The sequence below is a fragment of the Chrysemys picta genome, chromosome 1, assembly GCF_011386835.1.
Source record: "Chrysemys picta bellii isolate R12L10 chromosome 1, ASM1138683v2, whole genome shotgun sequence".
Taxonomy (NCBI): Eukaryota; Metazoa; Chordata; order Testudines; family Emydidae; genus Chrysemys; species Chrysemys picta.
In genome coordinates, this window is record NC_088791.1 from 232,425,675 (window position 1) to 232,440,309 (window position 14,635).

The following is a 14,635-nucleotide window of genomic DNA, read 5'->3' on the forward strand; positions in this document are numbered from 1 at the left end:
CTGGCCCAGGGCAACGAGTGGGCTAGCTGCAGCAGACCTCGTCGGAACCTCTCAGATAGCAGCAGCTGCTGGAGTAACTACTGGGTTTGTGGATCTCAGATTATCCAGTATAAATAGTCATTGTGGACCTCGAAGCTGAGTCCCTGGGGTAACCATTGGTTGGCACTCCCTCCTCCTTGGGGTTGGTCACTTGTTCCCATGCACGACTCAACATGGTGTCTTCTCTCTGCTCCCTCATAAAATCTCCTTCAACAATTAGCCACTTGCTCCTGACTTCCTCTGGCACCACCGTCTCGACAGAGTATGATCCAGGGCCTTCCGATTGGTCAGGGGGCTCTCCCTCCACTCTCCTTTTGGCCTAAGAGCCCCCTCAAATGTGGTCTCTGATTTGTTTCTGCTGGCATTTGGTCTCCCCACTCATTCATGACCTTCCCAACCCACTGCCAGTCCCATCCCAGGATCACAGTTTATGCTACTGTCATGGCCAGACCGACCCGGCACGTTTCCTTGTGACCATCAACCTCCGGCTTTACCTTAGTGGCAGGTATGGCCGTACATCCCCATGGATGCACTGGAGATATATAGGGGCCTCTGTCCAGTCCAGTGACTTCCCTAGGTTAACCTGTATGAGTGTCTGGCTGTACCCTGAGTTGACCAGACTTGTTACTGGGGTACCGTTGACCAGCACAATAATCAAAAGTTCGGGCAGGCTCTCTCCGGGTCTGCGGGCCTGTGCTTGGCCATCGTTACAATCCATAAAGGAGCAATCTGAAGTGACCCTCCTAGTCACACTCATAACATCTGTTTTTTGTTGGCTCCATTGCAGGGTTGTGTCATGATGGTCCAAGCCTGTCGGGTGGAGTTTCCCCCTCCCAGGGTCTCATGCTGGGGTTCCGGGCAGCTCCAGGGTTTGGGGCTACTATACGCAGCCCAGATCTAATCCTTCTTTGGATTTGTACTGTCTCTTGCACGGGTCCCTCCTACAACTCCCAGGTTTAGGTGCCTGGAGTCCAGGACCCTCTGTGGCTAAGTAATCTTCCATCAGAGATACTGCCTCCGTAAGAGTGGTCAGATGGGGTCGATGTATACACTCCTTCCCCACAGGGGGAAGGATCTGCGTAAACTGTTCCAAGATGACAGCCTCTGACACTCAAGTTCCCATCAGCTTCTCAGGATCCAACCACTGCCAGCAGTAGTCCCTGAATTGCTGAGCCACTGCCTGAGGTCAAGCTCTGGGGAGGGTATCTCTCCCTTCGAAATCGCTGATGGACCGTCTTGGGGTTAACCCCGGTGTGGTCCAAGATGACTGCCTTCACTTTGGCTTAATCGACTGCCTCAGTAGGGTGTAGGGTTCTGGTAGGCGGTCTGTGCGGTCCCGGTCAAGTATGGGGCCACGAGGGTAGCCCAGTATTCAGGAGGCCAGCAAATCATGGTGGTGACTCACTCAAACATGACCAAGAAGGCCTCTGGGGTCATCCCCAAGCCCAATGTTGGCAAGTCTCACCGGTAACTCTGACAAGCGTTCTCTGTCCCTCGGCCCGATGCAGTGGCGCTGGGCAGCCCAGACAGTTGTAGGAGCACCACCATCTGCTGAACCAGGCGCTTCTGTTGGACTTGGTGCTGTGCTGCTAACTCCTTGATCTGCTGCTGTTGTTCTTGGTGCTGGGCCATCTATTGTTGTTGCTTGGCCATCTGCTGCAGCAGCTGGGCCTGTTGTTGTTGGGTTGCCTGCTGCGGCTGGTTTTCCAGCACCCATTTTGGGATCCATACTGGCCATGGAGTTTTATCATCGAGTCCTCCCCTTCTTGGCCCTCTTAACAGGACTCGACTGTTAAGGACAGTCAGAGGCTCTGACCCTCTGGACAGGACAGAGTGAACAATTAGTCTAAATCAGGAGTCCCTAGTAGCCACTCCTACTGGTATGTGCAGGGCTAGGGAAACCCAGGCCCAAACTACTCCACCGGGTTCCAACCCAGGGCCCTGGAAAGCGGTAAACTCCATATTAAGGGTTCAAGCCATGGCTCCTAACACATTCCCTGGGTCACTTTCTACCACGAAGTCCATCTCAGGCATCTCCTCAGCTGGCAGCGGCTCAGCGTCCCTGTCAGGCTCCATGGCCAGCTAGTCATCCGCAGCGTAGTCTGAGTCCACGGTCCCAAGAGCCTGGTGAGTCAACAGTTCCTCTGCAGAAGCCAGCAGCACACGTCCTTCCTTCTCTTCCAGCAGCCCCGACTGACCTGTGCGGCCTCCTTTTATCTGTCCCCTCCACCTGGAGCCTGTGTAACAGGAGTGAGGGTGTGCGGTCTCCAGTGACTGGTCAGCACCTGTTGGCCATGTGCAGGGTTGATACACCCCATCACATACCTGAAAGTCAAAAAGTCCCATAATGAACATATCTGGGAAGGCTGGAAAGAACCACAAGGGAAAAAAAGGCATTTATAAATCAATTCTGCCTGCACCACCTCCAAAAATGCTGTCCAATACAGCGTCTAAAAAGAGGGTTATAATGAGAACAACCTAAATGAAATGCACACCTTCTACACCTACAGACCTCACTAACCCTTAAAGCAGAAGTCGCCAAACTGTGGGGCACACCCCCCTGGGGGGTGCAGAGGAACGTTCAAGGGGGCCCGGCAGGCCCGGGCCAGCCCCCACAGGGGGAGGGAGCGCCTTCTGACCCCCTTACCCCTGTCCACATCCCCCCACTCAAAGCTGCAGCCCCGCTCCCGGCCCTGGAGGGGGGGCACAGACAGGGGTAACGGGGGGGGCACAACTCTCAAAAGTTTGGGGACTACTGCCTTAAAGCAAGGCAGAGAAGGTAGTTTGCTCACCTGCTTCAAGGGGTTAGTAAGGTTAGCAGCTGCAGCATGGAAAACTTGATCATCTCAATTCATCTTGATACAGAAATAGGATTAAATGGGATTTTCTGAAAGGCAATGTTTATATTTAGGGGGCTTGGTTGGACATTACTCTGCTACCCTAAAGGGTAAAATGTGTCCCTTTTGTAGACCAGGAAGAGCCATCTGCTCATAAGCAAGTGCCTTCCAAGTATGTAGGGGGGAAATGGTCCCTTCTCTTGAAAGATCTTTGACAGCTGTTAATGTACATAACAGGGCCTAGATGCTACTAGGAGAGGCTCCAAGGACAAGCAAGAGAAGGAAGGACCCATGTCAAGCTAGAGTTGGGGGGAAAATGCAAAGTCTTTCTTCCTCCCCCTTCTAGCAGCTGTAAAGGGGAGTAGGGTACAAAGTAGAGCGAAGACATGAGCTTAACAGACAGGCTTGTTGGGTTATGTACTATCACTTTTCTCCCTCTCCACACAGCAGCCCCTAAATAACCATTACCTGGTCTGCGCCAACAACATCCACATCTTCGCCTACATCTTCTGCTCCGTCTTCTGCTCCACCATCTGCTGAGAAGTCTTCTGCCTTGATCACATCTTCGCTGGAATGAAAAGCCGAGTAGTTTAGTTCCTGGCCTGGAAACACACTTCCCTTTGACGGAGGTTCTACTTAGGATGCCTTTTGCTTGCGGTGCTAAAAGGGAGGGCAGATTTTAAAGACTGCATGCACATGATATTAGTTGCTTTTAGGATTCTTGCATAAAGTCTTTGGCCCAAAGTGGAGGAAGAGCTTCATTATATTCTGATAAAAATGAATTTTGATTCATGCAACTTGGCATCAAACAACCAAAAAGTGTAAAAAAAATAAAAATAAAACAAACCACCTATGAGTGTGTTCAGTAAATCCATTTAAGGAAAGTGGGCACTGTCACCCTGAAAATTGCATTTCTGGCTGGAGTTTGTTTTTTCCCTTTTAACCTGACAAGTGACATCTCAGATTTCTGTAGCCGAGATATTACAGAGAAAATATTGCTTTGTTTGTCTGTGTGTTTCCTTGGTGCACTGGATGGCACATGGAGTCTAGCCAGAGGCCCTGTTCTGTTGAAGGTGTTGGGCACTTCCTCCATTATGACATGTTCTGTGTGGAGCTCCCACACACTTGGCCTCAGGCTCTGCAGGAAGGAATTCACCAGTAACACAGCAGCAGATGGTGTCTCCTTCTCCAATTCCTCTCTTAGGAGTAAAGAGGAGCTGGGGGTGGGTGGGACAGAGAAACAACCCTTCCTCATTCCTAAACACAGGGCTGGGTAGTAACTGGTACCTGGGAAGCCCCCTTTGCTCCCCACAAAGGGTTAGGGAGTGATTCAAATCTGAGGTGAGGGGGCTGGAAAGCCCCATTCTTCCCTCTGCAGCCCTTTCAAGGGGACTGGGAACTATAGAAGTCAGGCAGGAAGCCTCCTCTTCCTTCCTCAGCTGCCTATAGGACGAGGGAAGTCTGGGTGGGTAGGGGGGAGGGTTGTTCACTTCCTGTAAGTCCAAGAGGAGAACACAGAAGTTGAAAGATAGAATCAGGAGGAGCGTATGGCCCCAAGCAACTGCTCTGTGGCAGCATTGAGAACACAAGGAGTTCCCCAAGGCGGAGACTGTAAGGATACATCTTCACTACCTAGTAATCGATCTATCGGGGATCGATTTATCGCGTCTCGTCTAGACGCGATAAATCGATCCCCGAACGCGCTCCCCGTCGACTCCGGAACTCCACCAGGGCGAGAGGCGGAAGCAGAGTCGACGGGGGAGCCGCGGCCATCGATCCCGCGCTGTGTGGATGCAAGGTAAGTCGATCTAAGATACGTCGACTTCAGCTACACTAGTCTTGTAGCTGAAGTTGCGTATCTTAGATCGACCCCCCCGCCCACAATGTAGACCAGCCCCAAGACACTGCAGCAATTGCACACAGTTTTGCAGTCTGCATATTTGAAAAATCCCAGCTCTCGCAGGGGCTTGTAAACCATTTTTCCCTCACCTATGTCTTCTGCTCAGTCCCACTGGACCAAAGAATGGCAGACATTCTTGGAGACTTGTATCTTGAGACTTTAACTTCTTTCTGCTTTTCCCTGCTGCAGCAGTGAGTTCTGGAGTGCACAGGAAGTCTGGAGTTTTGTTTGTTGTCTCAGTGTGGCTGGTTTCAGGCAGGGACCCTGTAACAGACAATCAATAGCACTATTCTTCATCCTCGCTCTCCGAGACATTGAGAGAAGAATACTTCAAACAGCTCGACAGAGAGGAAAAAGCAGCATTCATTACAATGGGTGCAGTCATTGTGGAAGCTAAATTCATGGGGACACTCTGAGCAAAGCATTCATTTTAAAATTCCACTGTGTTGAATGACCCAGCTAAAATCTATACAAAAAAACAAAAATGACAGCCAGGCCAGTGGCTGATTTTGCACAGCATGCATGAGATCTCCAGCTTAGATTTCTGGGCTCTGACTCTTCCTCCCCAGACCAGAGGGCATTGTCAGTGCTGTACAAACTGTGCACGTAGCCCCTCTGGAAAGGCAGACCACCTTTGTGACATGCTGCTGCAACACCCCATGTCCCCATAGATACTGGGCTCCGAAGGGAGTCCCATCAACTCCTCAGATGAAGGAAGGTGTGCAAAGCACAGCCCTGAGAATGGCTGTGAGCCAGAAAGGAGGAATTAAAGGATGTTCTGGAGAGGATTCCCTTTGTTTCTCCTAACAGAATACATCCCAAAATGGCAACACTAAGAATCTATCTTTAGCAGTTCTATAAATAAACTGTTTTCATTATCAGAGGGCTTCATAAAATGTATCTAATCCTCCCAATACCACTGTGTGGAGTCAAGTAATATTATCCCCATTTAGACATGGAGAAACTGAAGCAGGGAGGTTAAGTGACTGGGTCAAGGCTACAGAAGGCATGAATGACAGCAGGGACTAGAACAGAACTCGAGAGTTTCTGGCTCCCATACTCAGATCACAGGACCAAGCCTCTCTCTAGTGAATGATGAAAACAACAACTCTGAAGGGAAAAATATAGGGTTTAGAATGGCAAGTCTACAACAGCCCATGCACTGCAGTATATTAATGCGATCTGTTAAGAAATCCATTTTTACTGAGGAAACAACTAATCAGATTTAACAAGCTGGTGGAACTTTCATACCATTCGACAGTTTTCTTTTAAAAGAAGATGTCTTAGATCTGCTTGTGGGTGACCATTCTCTTAAACTGCTGATAACAGAATTCTCCTCCTCTTCATTTGCCAGCAAAGAGTTCCTGTACCACACTAACGGGTGCCATTCATCTCCTCTGCAAGATGCTGGCTCTGTTATATACCTCTGCAGGTAACTGTACCTGGGGAAAAATGAGAAGTATAAGAAAAATCAAAGTCTCTTCTATAGCTATCTAGGCTAGCCCTTCCTACACTTGGTTTTTTTCCCCTCTGCTCTGCAATTAGGGAGGCAGAACCAGATCCATCAAGCAACAGAAAGAGGGAGGGCCTGGCGCCCCCTTCCAGGAAAACAAATCGGTGCGTGTGCTTCCGAAGCTGAAAGATTGCTCAGAACATTACAAACAACGTTTGATTCCCAATAATTACAGAGCCACATCCATCTTTTAGTACAATTTCCTACACTCTAGCACAGGGAAAGTAACGGCTTGTTGCTGCTGCCAGGAAGCAATTTACTGGGTTGTTCTCTTGCAAGATAACCCCTCCCCAGCAACTGAAAGGTCTAGTCCTGCCTCTTCAACGGCAGAGCGGAGGGAAACCCAACTGAGAGGCATTCCCTTTGATTTAACAGCAAGACAAAATGTTGCATCAGACTCAGAATTAGGAACGGGGGGGGGGGGGGGGGCCTCAATCCCTTCAAGCTACAGCTCATCACTTCCAATCCAGCCACCCCTGCTAAACCAGATCTCACCTTAGAACACACACACACACACACACACACACACACACACACACCGTGAACATTTTATAAATTTTAATACAAGTAATTATATAATAATTATTTTCATAATTATAATTTTATATTGTTATTACTACTCTGATTCGGAAGGCAGCCTGGAAAACAGCCTGGAAATATCAGAGCTTTTATCAAAACAAGAAAAAGACAGACCTGGGAGGACAACTCAGATGATTAGAGTCATGCATCCTGGAGGCAATGGTGACTACTGATTATGCAATATGTTGGTTTCAAACAAGTGTGTATTGTAACTAATATTTTAGGGTCTAATTCAACTCCCACTGATGTCAATGGAAACACTCCTATTTTCAGGGATCAAGCCCTTAGCACTGTGTTTTATGCAATAAATTGTTTCTAGGTATATTTTGTGGCAAACACCAACTGACAAGTAAAGTATTTTACCACTAAACTCCATATACTTAGAACATGTTGGCTATACTCCCTTTCTAACAAATGTCCTTATTCTCTGTATCATGTGTTATAGGTGCATTCACAAATGTTATGCAGGTCTGCACACCAGCCCTGTGCCTGATTAATAATAAAAATGAAAATAACCAGATGTTTATTTTCAAAAGTTCATGTTGACTTAAAACATTCCATCCTGTAATTTATGGTGCAACTAAACCTAAATATTTCTAAAAGGAAATATAATCTCCAGACCTTGCAAGGCATTTTGAGCCTCCCAAAATAGAAGCTGTTACTTTACAAACATGGCTTGAATGTAGACTTGTAGATAAAATTGCAATTTCCCCCTCCTTACAAACTTTATTGTTTTTCATTTATTTCCAACGTAGGTGGGCAAGTCAAAGACAGCAGAAGATAAATTCTAGGAATGTTGCTTGCTTGGTTCCTCACAAGAGTGGTCAAAAGATGAGCAAACCAGTAGTAGAGATATTCCTGCTTTCTTGGAATTTACCCGCTTGAAAAAAATTAGACACAGCCTTGGAAAATCATCATGAAAATTTACCATCCTGCCCATCCTGCTGATGAAATATTTTCCTAAAACAAATTGGTAAATGGATTAACAGGAATCCACCTGGGGGGAAAAGATCACCATGTGGAAGAGAACGATTGCTTATACCAAGTCCACATTGTGATGGCGGAGTTAAACAGAAGTTTGTGGAAGGTACAATCTAGTGGTACACACAAGAGATTCTAGCTGGCAAAAATAGAAAGGGTAATTACTACTAATTATCGACTGATCAAAATCAAACAATCAGAGGTCACAATACAAAAAAGGGAATCTGCACACTGCACATTACATTTTTATATCTTATGCATTCTATGTGTAACTGAATCCTGAATACATTTTGTTTGTCACAGATTAAGAGTGGCATGAGGTTAAACATTTTACCACTCTTAATCCTTGGCATACACGAGTCATTTCAAGCTCTCCATGAAAGATCAGTTCTAATTGAACCCAGGCTGATGCTATAATCAGTAAGCTTAAGAATCCAATAGTGAGCAAGTTACACATGGCATGGCAGGATGCAGGCAGCATGCTTTTTCTCCTACTTTCTGCCTGGTTTCTTATCTGTCATGAAACTTTATCTATTGGCACTATTGTAAATTGCCCAGAAATTCACCATCGTTTATTCATATTTAATCATAAGCATCCAAGTCTTGCAAGATACTTGCTTCTTTGAAAGTGCAAGAGGGGTTTCTTTTATTTTTACTGATTTTACAAGTCAGATACATAAAAAACCGCAGCTGCAGAAGTCAAAGTTGGAGTTCCACTGACTAAGGAAGAAAAGAGAAGGAATGGAACAGAAGGAACCAAGGGACAGAAAGGAGGAAGGAGTTCCTGCGGTACCAGAGATAGAGAAGAGCAGAGACTGAGGAAGCAGGATCTACGGGTTTGACTACACTTAAAACGCTGCAGCAGCGCTGCTGTAGCATTTAGTGAAGAGATTACCTATGTCGACGGGAGAGTTTCTCCCATCCGTGTAGGTACTCCACCTCCCCGAAAGGAGAGACGTCTCCTGTCAACATAGCACTGTTTACACCGGGGTTAGATCAGTACAACTGTGTTGCTCAGGGGTGTTCTGACTGGATTTTCCACACCCCTGAATGACGTAGTTATACAGACATAAGTTGATAGTGTATACCAAGCCTAACGGATACAATCATGTTCCTCTGTACTAGGATACAAAATAGCCAGAGCCACAAGAACAAATGGCCCGGTGTTATATTATTATTTTTTAATATTTACATTACAATAGCACCCAGAGGAGCCAATCAGAACCACAATCCCACGCTGTCAGGGACTCTACAAAGACACACCGAGACATTGTTCCTGAAGTGAAGAGCTCCATGCGACACATTTTGTACCAGAATCCTCAGAGAACTAGTCTGCCCCAGTCATATGGATTGTGGTTTTGGCTCCTTCCATTCCATTGTCACAGTATTAGCTCGATCTCAACCTCTTCTGCTTTGCTCGAGTACAGAACTGAAATAACACTTGAAACCACCCTTAAAAAAATGTTCTATTTGCCCCTGCCAGTGAATGTACCTCCTTCCCTCATACATAATGTTAACACCATTTTCCCCCGGGGCCTCTTTTTTATTTGGTTGTAATTATGGTTAAAACTAGATTGGGTATGTAGATGCATGATCCCAAAAAACTGCTAGCATAGACTGAAATAGAGAAGAAATCAAAACTGAAAAAGTGTCCAATCATCCACACTTCTGATGGGAAACCAAACAGATTTCCAAAGTCAACCAGACAGAGAAGTACTTGAGCAATTCTTCCAACAATGCAGATCAAGCGATCCATTATACAAAGATACACTGTACAAAAACTATCTATGCACAAGTGTGTGTAAGTGATGCATATGACACGCATCATCTAAGTTCGCTTGTCTGGCAATAAGCAATGAAGGTAACTTACACTAATCTTTTGTCAGGCTTTAGTAGCTTATTGGAGAATTCACTGATGATTAACAGAAAGTTTAAATTTGGAGGCAGGCATTTCCCTTCCACTCCAGCAGCTCCTTGAAAGGCAAATTCAATCCCTTCTCTATTAGAGGGGAAAAAATAAAAGGGACAAGGTAATTTAACAGAGAAGAAAAACAAAGGCAATGCCATGGACAATATATGGTTATGTGGAACATACTTGTGTATCATGGCTACTGATTCTCTGGATTTCACCTGATCCCAGCCAAATGTCAGTGAAAAGCGACGAGCAAGTTCTTTAATGTTCGTGAAAGAAGAATCCATGCTGTTGGTACTACCATGGGTTTCTGTATGTTTCTGAAACAGCTGCAAAACCACAAACACCAACATGTAAACTTCCAGGCAACAAAAGCACAAGAAGAACACATCAGCCATACAATACTTACCTCGTGTAGAGAGAAGCCTTGCAAACGAAATGGACAAGTGCAAAACAAATTCATTTGCTGAAGAATCACACTCACTTGGAACAAACCTTAGAGGTTTGAGCACTGCATGGGGAAATATCTGCAAAGGATGTCATTCTGTTTAGCAGGTAGGATGCCCTCCCTACACCCATAGGCCTCTAATCCTGCAAAGTGATGAGTGCCTTCAACTCCCACTGAGATCAGTGGATCTGGTCAGAGGGCTTAATCTCACCCTGAGGGTTAGAGAAAATCAGAGCATGGATACACAGCGGCTAGTTTTGAAAGAGAGGCAGCAATGCTTGCCCACGTAGTTGAGGGCAGGACTGAGCCAACAGAGAGACGCAGACCTTATTACTAATTTTTTTTTCTAATAGAACATGTAAGTAGTTTGTTCCCGTCGACCTGCAAATTTTGAAGGTCAACCAAAGACCAACCTGGGCCAGTTGTCTATGTGATATGTAACAGGCTTTCTGACTATGTGGGCAGAATATATGTGGCCAAATGCAGCTCACCCTCACTTTATCTCATATTTCAGGGGTTGGGTCATGGATCTAAGCTCTGGGCGAAGTGTGTGAAGTCAGCAGAGCTCATGTATCAGTCACTCTAGGAGGAGTCTGTTCTGCAACTTAAGAGTATGACATGGATGCTGGGAGAACAGATGTCTATGAGGAAACCAGGCTAGAGCAGTTTCTAAAACAGATTATCGGGCTCAATGCTGCTATAGCAGAGTTGGTGTAACTAGAGGAGCAGGGGGCATCATCACATGTGTCCAACTTCTTCAATAAACATCTAATTTAAATTCTCTAGTCAAGCATGGAAACAATGATCCCAGAAGGCACTGACCACCTCTGGAGAAATGCCAGCCACCCCCAATTTCAGTGGGAGTTGAAGCTGTTCAGCACCATGTAGCCAGAGGCCCTTAATCTGTGTCTTGCAACACAAGACATGTGCCGTATTCCATGAATATTAACAATCCTAAAAGATCAGGTATTTGGCAAAAAATAATTACGTTTTTACTCTTAGGCCAAAGGGCTCATAAGGTGCTTTGACAATGAAAAGCACTTACATGCATTCAAGAAAGTGACTTTTTCACTACCTATTTAAATTAGTTTGAATAACTATGACAAGGTACATAGAAAATTATAGTGTGGGCATGGCTTTCATTAGAGTCCCTTTCCTTCTGCATTACTCTTACCTGCTGCAGGCAGAGAATCAACGTCCTGGCACTCTGGATTTTGTTGTTATGCCTCGTCCTGCTCAGGGTTTCTTTAATTATATCTCCAAAATCATTGTAGGTCTATTAGTGCAAAAATACGTAACAGAAACATCACTACCTTACTACAGCTTTATGAATACACAATACCTGGGGGTACACTGGAAAAACAGAGACTGCTAAGAAAAACTGAACAATTCATAAAATATTCCAGATCCTAGATATCTTGCTAAAAGGAACTTTTTGTACATGCTTTCACAAGGATAATTTTATTTATGCTCCTTTGTAAAGTACTGTGAGATCTATGAATGAAAAATAGTTAAGTATTATTCTGACAGGAGGACTGAATCTGTTAGTTGGAAACAGAATATTGAGCTTTTCACACCTAACCACTGATTCACACCCAGCCCTGGCCACGTAGAGACCAAGTGTCATCACCAGCTGAAACCACTCATTTCACTCAAGTTTAGAGTGATCCTAGTGACCAAGTGTACAGAAGCCAAAGAGTTAACGAACGGGGAACTAAATTACCCTGTCTCTGAGTAATCATTCATTTCTACTCTGAGGTACATTAGCAGAGCAGTGGGGAGAAGCCTGCACTGCTACTGTTCATTTCTGCAACTATTTTGTGCATAAAGAGATGACTCTGGCCTCCAAGGCTGCTAATCCAGCATCTTCCACAAGCACTAGAGTCACTATAATGGCGTAAATGCATTTTCAAAGCTAAGTGTTACCTTCATATAGTGCTTATAGAGCTCAGCAGCCGCAGACATCTCCACCACGGTAAACACAATTAGCTTGCAATAGACTGCAAGAAGACTCCGCCTCCTGTGCAAATCATTCAATTTGTAGCTCTCCTTTTCCCTCTCCTCCTCTTCTGTCAAATCTAGGGAAATAAGTATGATGCTAAGGTTTTGTTCTAACGTTTTACTCAATGTATTTTATTTTTAAGGCCAACTTTAACCCGAATAACACAAACTCAGCTGTTCAGTCAACTCTCTAAATAACAGACACTATCCTTTCCAAAGGATATAGGTTTATTACCATTTCAAAGATCACAGCTGATGACAGCGCAAGCTACTCATTTGCATATCCTTTCTATTCTGATCTTTGTAAGGATTTCACATTTCTACCCGCCAGAATCTCTTTGTAAGATCCTGGCTATAGCTGTAGGACAGGACCAAAACACAGAACACAGAACAAAAACCAAACACATATGACAGAAAAAGACCAGCGAACCATATCAACATCTTTTCCTTAAAATAAATCAATGCCAGCACCACTCCACGGAAACAAACCAGTACGCACAGCCCATGAGAGAAGAATTCAGTTGCAAGTTTCCAAGTGGTTATCAACACTGACATTTGACATTTACTTAGCGTGTACACTCTCTGGGGCAGGTCATTTTGTTCTTTGTGTGTATAGTGCCTAGCACAATGGGATCCTGGTCCATAACTGGGGGCCCCATGATTACTTCAGTGCAAATAATAATAAATTTGGGAACCAATTGCTTTTACGGTTTTTGCCAGCCTGGTTGCTGGAGGTGCTTGGAGAGAGTTACCTGCAGAAGGAAAGCCTGGGAGGGTTAGACTCTTGCCTGGAGTGAATTCTCCCTCCTCGCTGCCAGAAAGCTTCCGGGATCTCTGGCCTAGGAATCCCATATGACCTGTTTCTGCCTCTCAAACCCAGCCTCTGGCCTAGGAACCAATGAGAGGCAGGTAGGCTGACCAGGAGTAAATGACTGTCAGGGTTAGAACTGACATTGGGCAGCTGCCAGATAACACAGGCCAAGGAATCGCTCCTGGACGAAGGAGTTTGTTGAGTTTATTGTAGGGGCAACAGTAAGACAGTGAGTTTGGAAGGGGAAGTTGGGACCCTTTGTTGGGAGGACTGAGGAATTGAAAATATGTTTCTCCTCATGTTCAGTTCTTCAGAGCAAGTTGCTGGATGAGTATCATAGAACTGTAGTCCTGGAAGGAACCTCAAAAGGTCAGCTAGTGCAGCCCTCTGCACTGAGGCAGACCAAGTAAACCTAGACCATCCCTGAGAGGTGTTTGTCTAACCTGTTCCTAAAAACCTCCAATAAGGGGGTTCCACAACCTCCCTTAGAAGCCTATTCCAGACCTTAACTACCCTTATAGTTAGGAAGATTTTCCTATTATCTAACCTAAATCTACCTTGCTGCAGATTAAGCCAATTACTTCTTGTCCTACCTTCATGGAGAACAACTGATCCCAGTCCTCTTTTTAACAGCCCTTGACATATCTGAAGTCTGTTATCAGGTCCCCACTCAGTCTTCTTTTCTCAAGACTAAACATACCCCATTTTTTCAACCTTTCCTCAGAGGTCAGGCTGTCTAAACCTTTCATCATTTTTGTTGCTCTCCTCTGGACTCTCTCCAGTTTGTCCACATGTTTCTTAAAGTGTGGTGCCCAAAGCTAGACGCAGCACTCCAGCTGAGGCCTCACCACTGCCAAGCAGAGTGGGACAGTTACCTCCTATGTCTTAGGTACAAAACTCCTGTTAATACACCTCGGAATGATATTAGCCTTTTTCACAATTCTTACTCAATTTGTGATCCACTATCATCAGTGACAAGGGCGTGGGTGGGCGTGCCTAGTGGTCCAACCAGGAGTCTGGCCTAATGGTGAGAACAGTTCTTGGTGCCTAGGACCAGAGGTCAGACACCACAGTAAGAAATCGGATGAGAGGAGTTAGAACCAGGTTACCTGGAGTGAAGCAAGGCTGGATCCAAGGCAGGGTCCCAGGCAAAAGCAGGACTGGAATAAGGCTGGGAACAAGGTGGGAGCAGGACTGAAATCAAGATGGGAGCAGGGAGCTATCGCCGTTGTGGGCAAATGGTTTGAGCAGCCACTGAACTGTTGCTTAAGAGCTCATCTGCTGACCCTTCCAACTGATCAAGTGGTGTAGCCAACAAGGCAGCCTACGACAGGCCCGCTGCATTCATTAGGGTGCTCTGTTGCAGGCCCCAATGCCTGATCTACTATAACCCTCAGATCCTTTTCAGCAGTACTACAACCTAGCCATTTATAACCCATTTCGTAGTTGTGCACTTGATTTTTCCTTCCTAAGTGAATTTAATCTTGTTGATTTCTAACCAATTCTCCAATTTGTCAAGGTTGTATCACCGCATTCTTGGTGCCATAAAGAATTAGCAGCATCTTTTCAAAATCATTCACGACAAAACCTAATTTTTGCATTACTATTCTAAAT

At 45.4% G+C, this 14,635-nt stretch overlaps 1 protein-coding gene across 7 annotated transcripts in view; it reads right to left on the minus strand.

Moving 5' to 3' along the window:
• Window positions 1-1,974: 1,974 nt before the first annotated feature.
• The window catches only part of LOC101940586 (cohesin subunit SA-2-like), an 84,411-nt gene continuing 71,750 nt past the window's right edge, over window positions 1,975-14,635 (minus strand). For 5 of the 7 annotated variants that reach the window (XM_024104446.3, XM_042840846.2, XM_024104445.3 and 2 more), the window contains 8 exons: window positions 12,136-12,287; window positions 11,384-11,485; window positions 9,945-10,090; window positions 9,720-9,848; window positions 6,028-6,218; window positions 4,866-5,040; window positions 3,345-3,444; window positions 1,975-2,364 (listed from right to left, as the gene is read on the minus strand). In XM_024104446.3, the coding sequence (XP_023960214.2) occupies window positions 2,122-2,364; window positions 3,345-3,444; window positions 4,866-5,040; window positions 6,028-6,218; window positions 9,720-9,848; window positions 9,945-10,090; window positions 11,384-11,485; window positions 12,136-12,287 (1,238 nt within the window). In that variant the 3' untranslated portion in view covers window positions 1,975-2,121. Of the gene's footprint in view, window positions 2,365-3,344; window positions 3,537-4,865; window positions 5,115-6,027; window positions 6,219-9,719; window positions 9,849-9,944; window positions 10,091-11,383; window positions 11,486-12,135; window positions 12,288-14,635 lie in introns of those variants that run through there. The other 2 variants (XM_042840849.2, XM_065580803.1) reach the window with 2 other exon arrangements.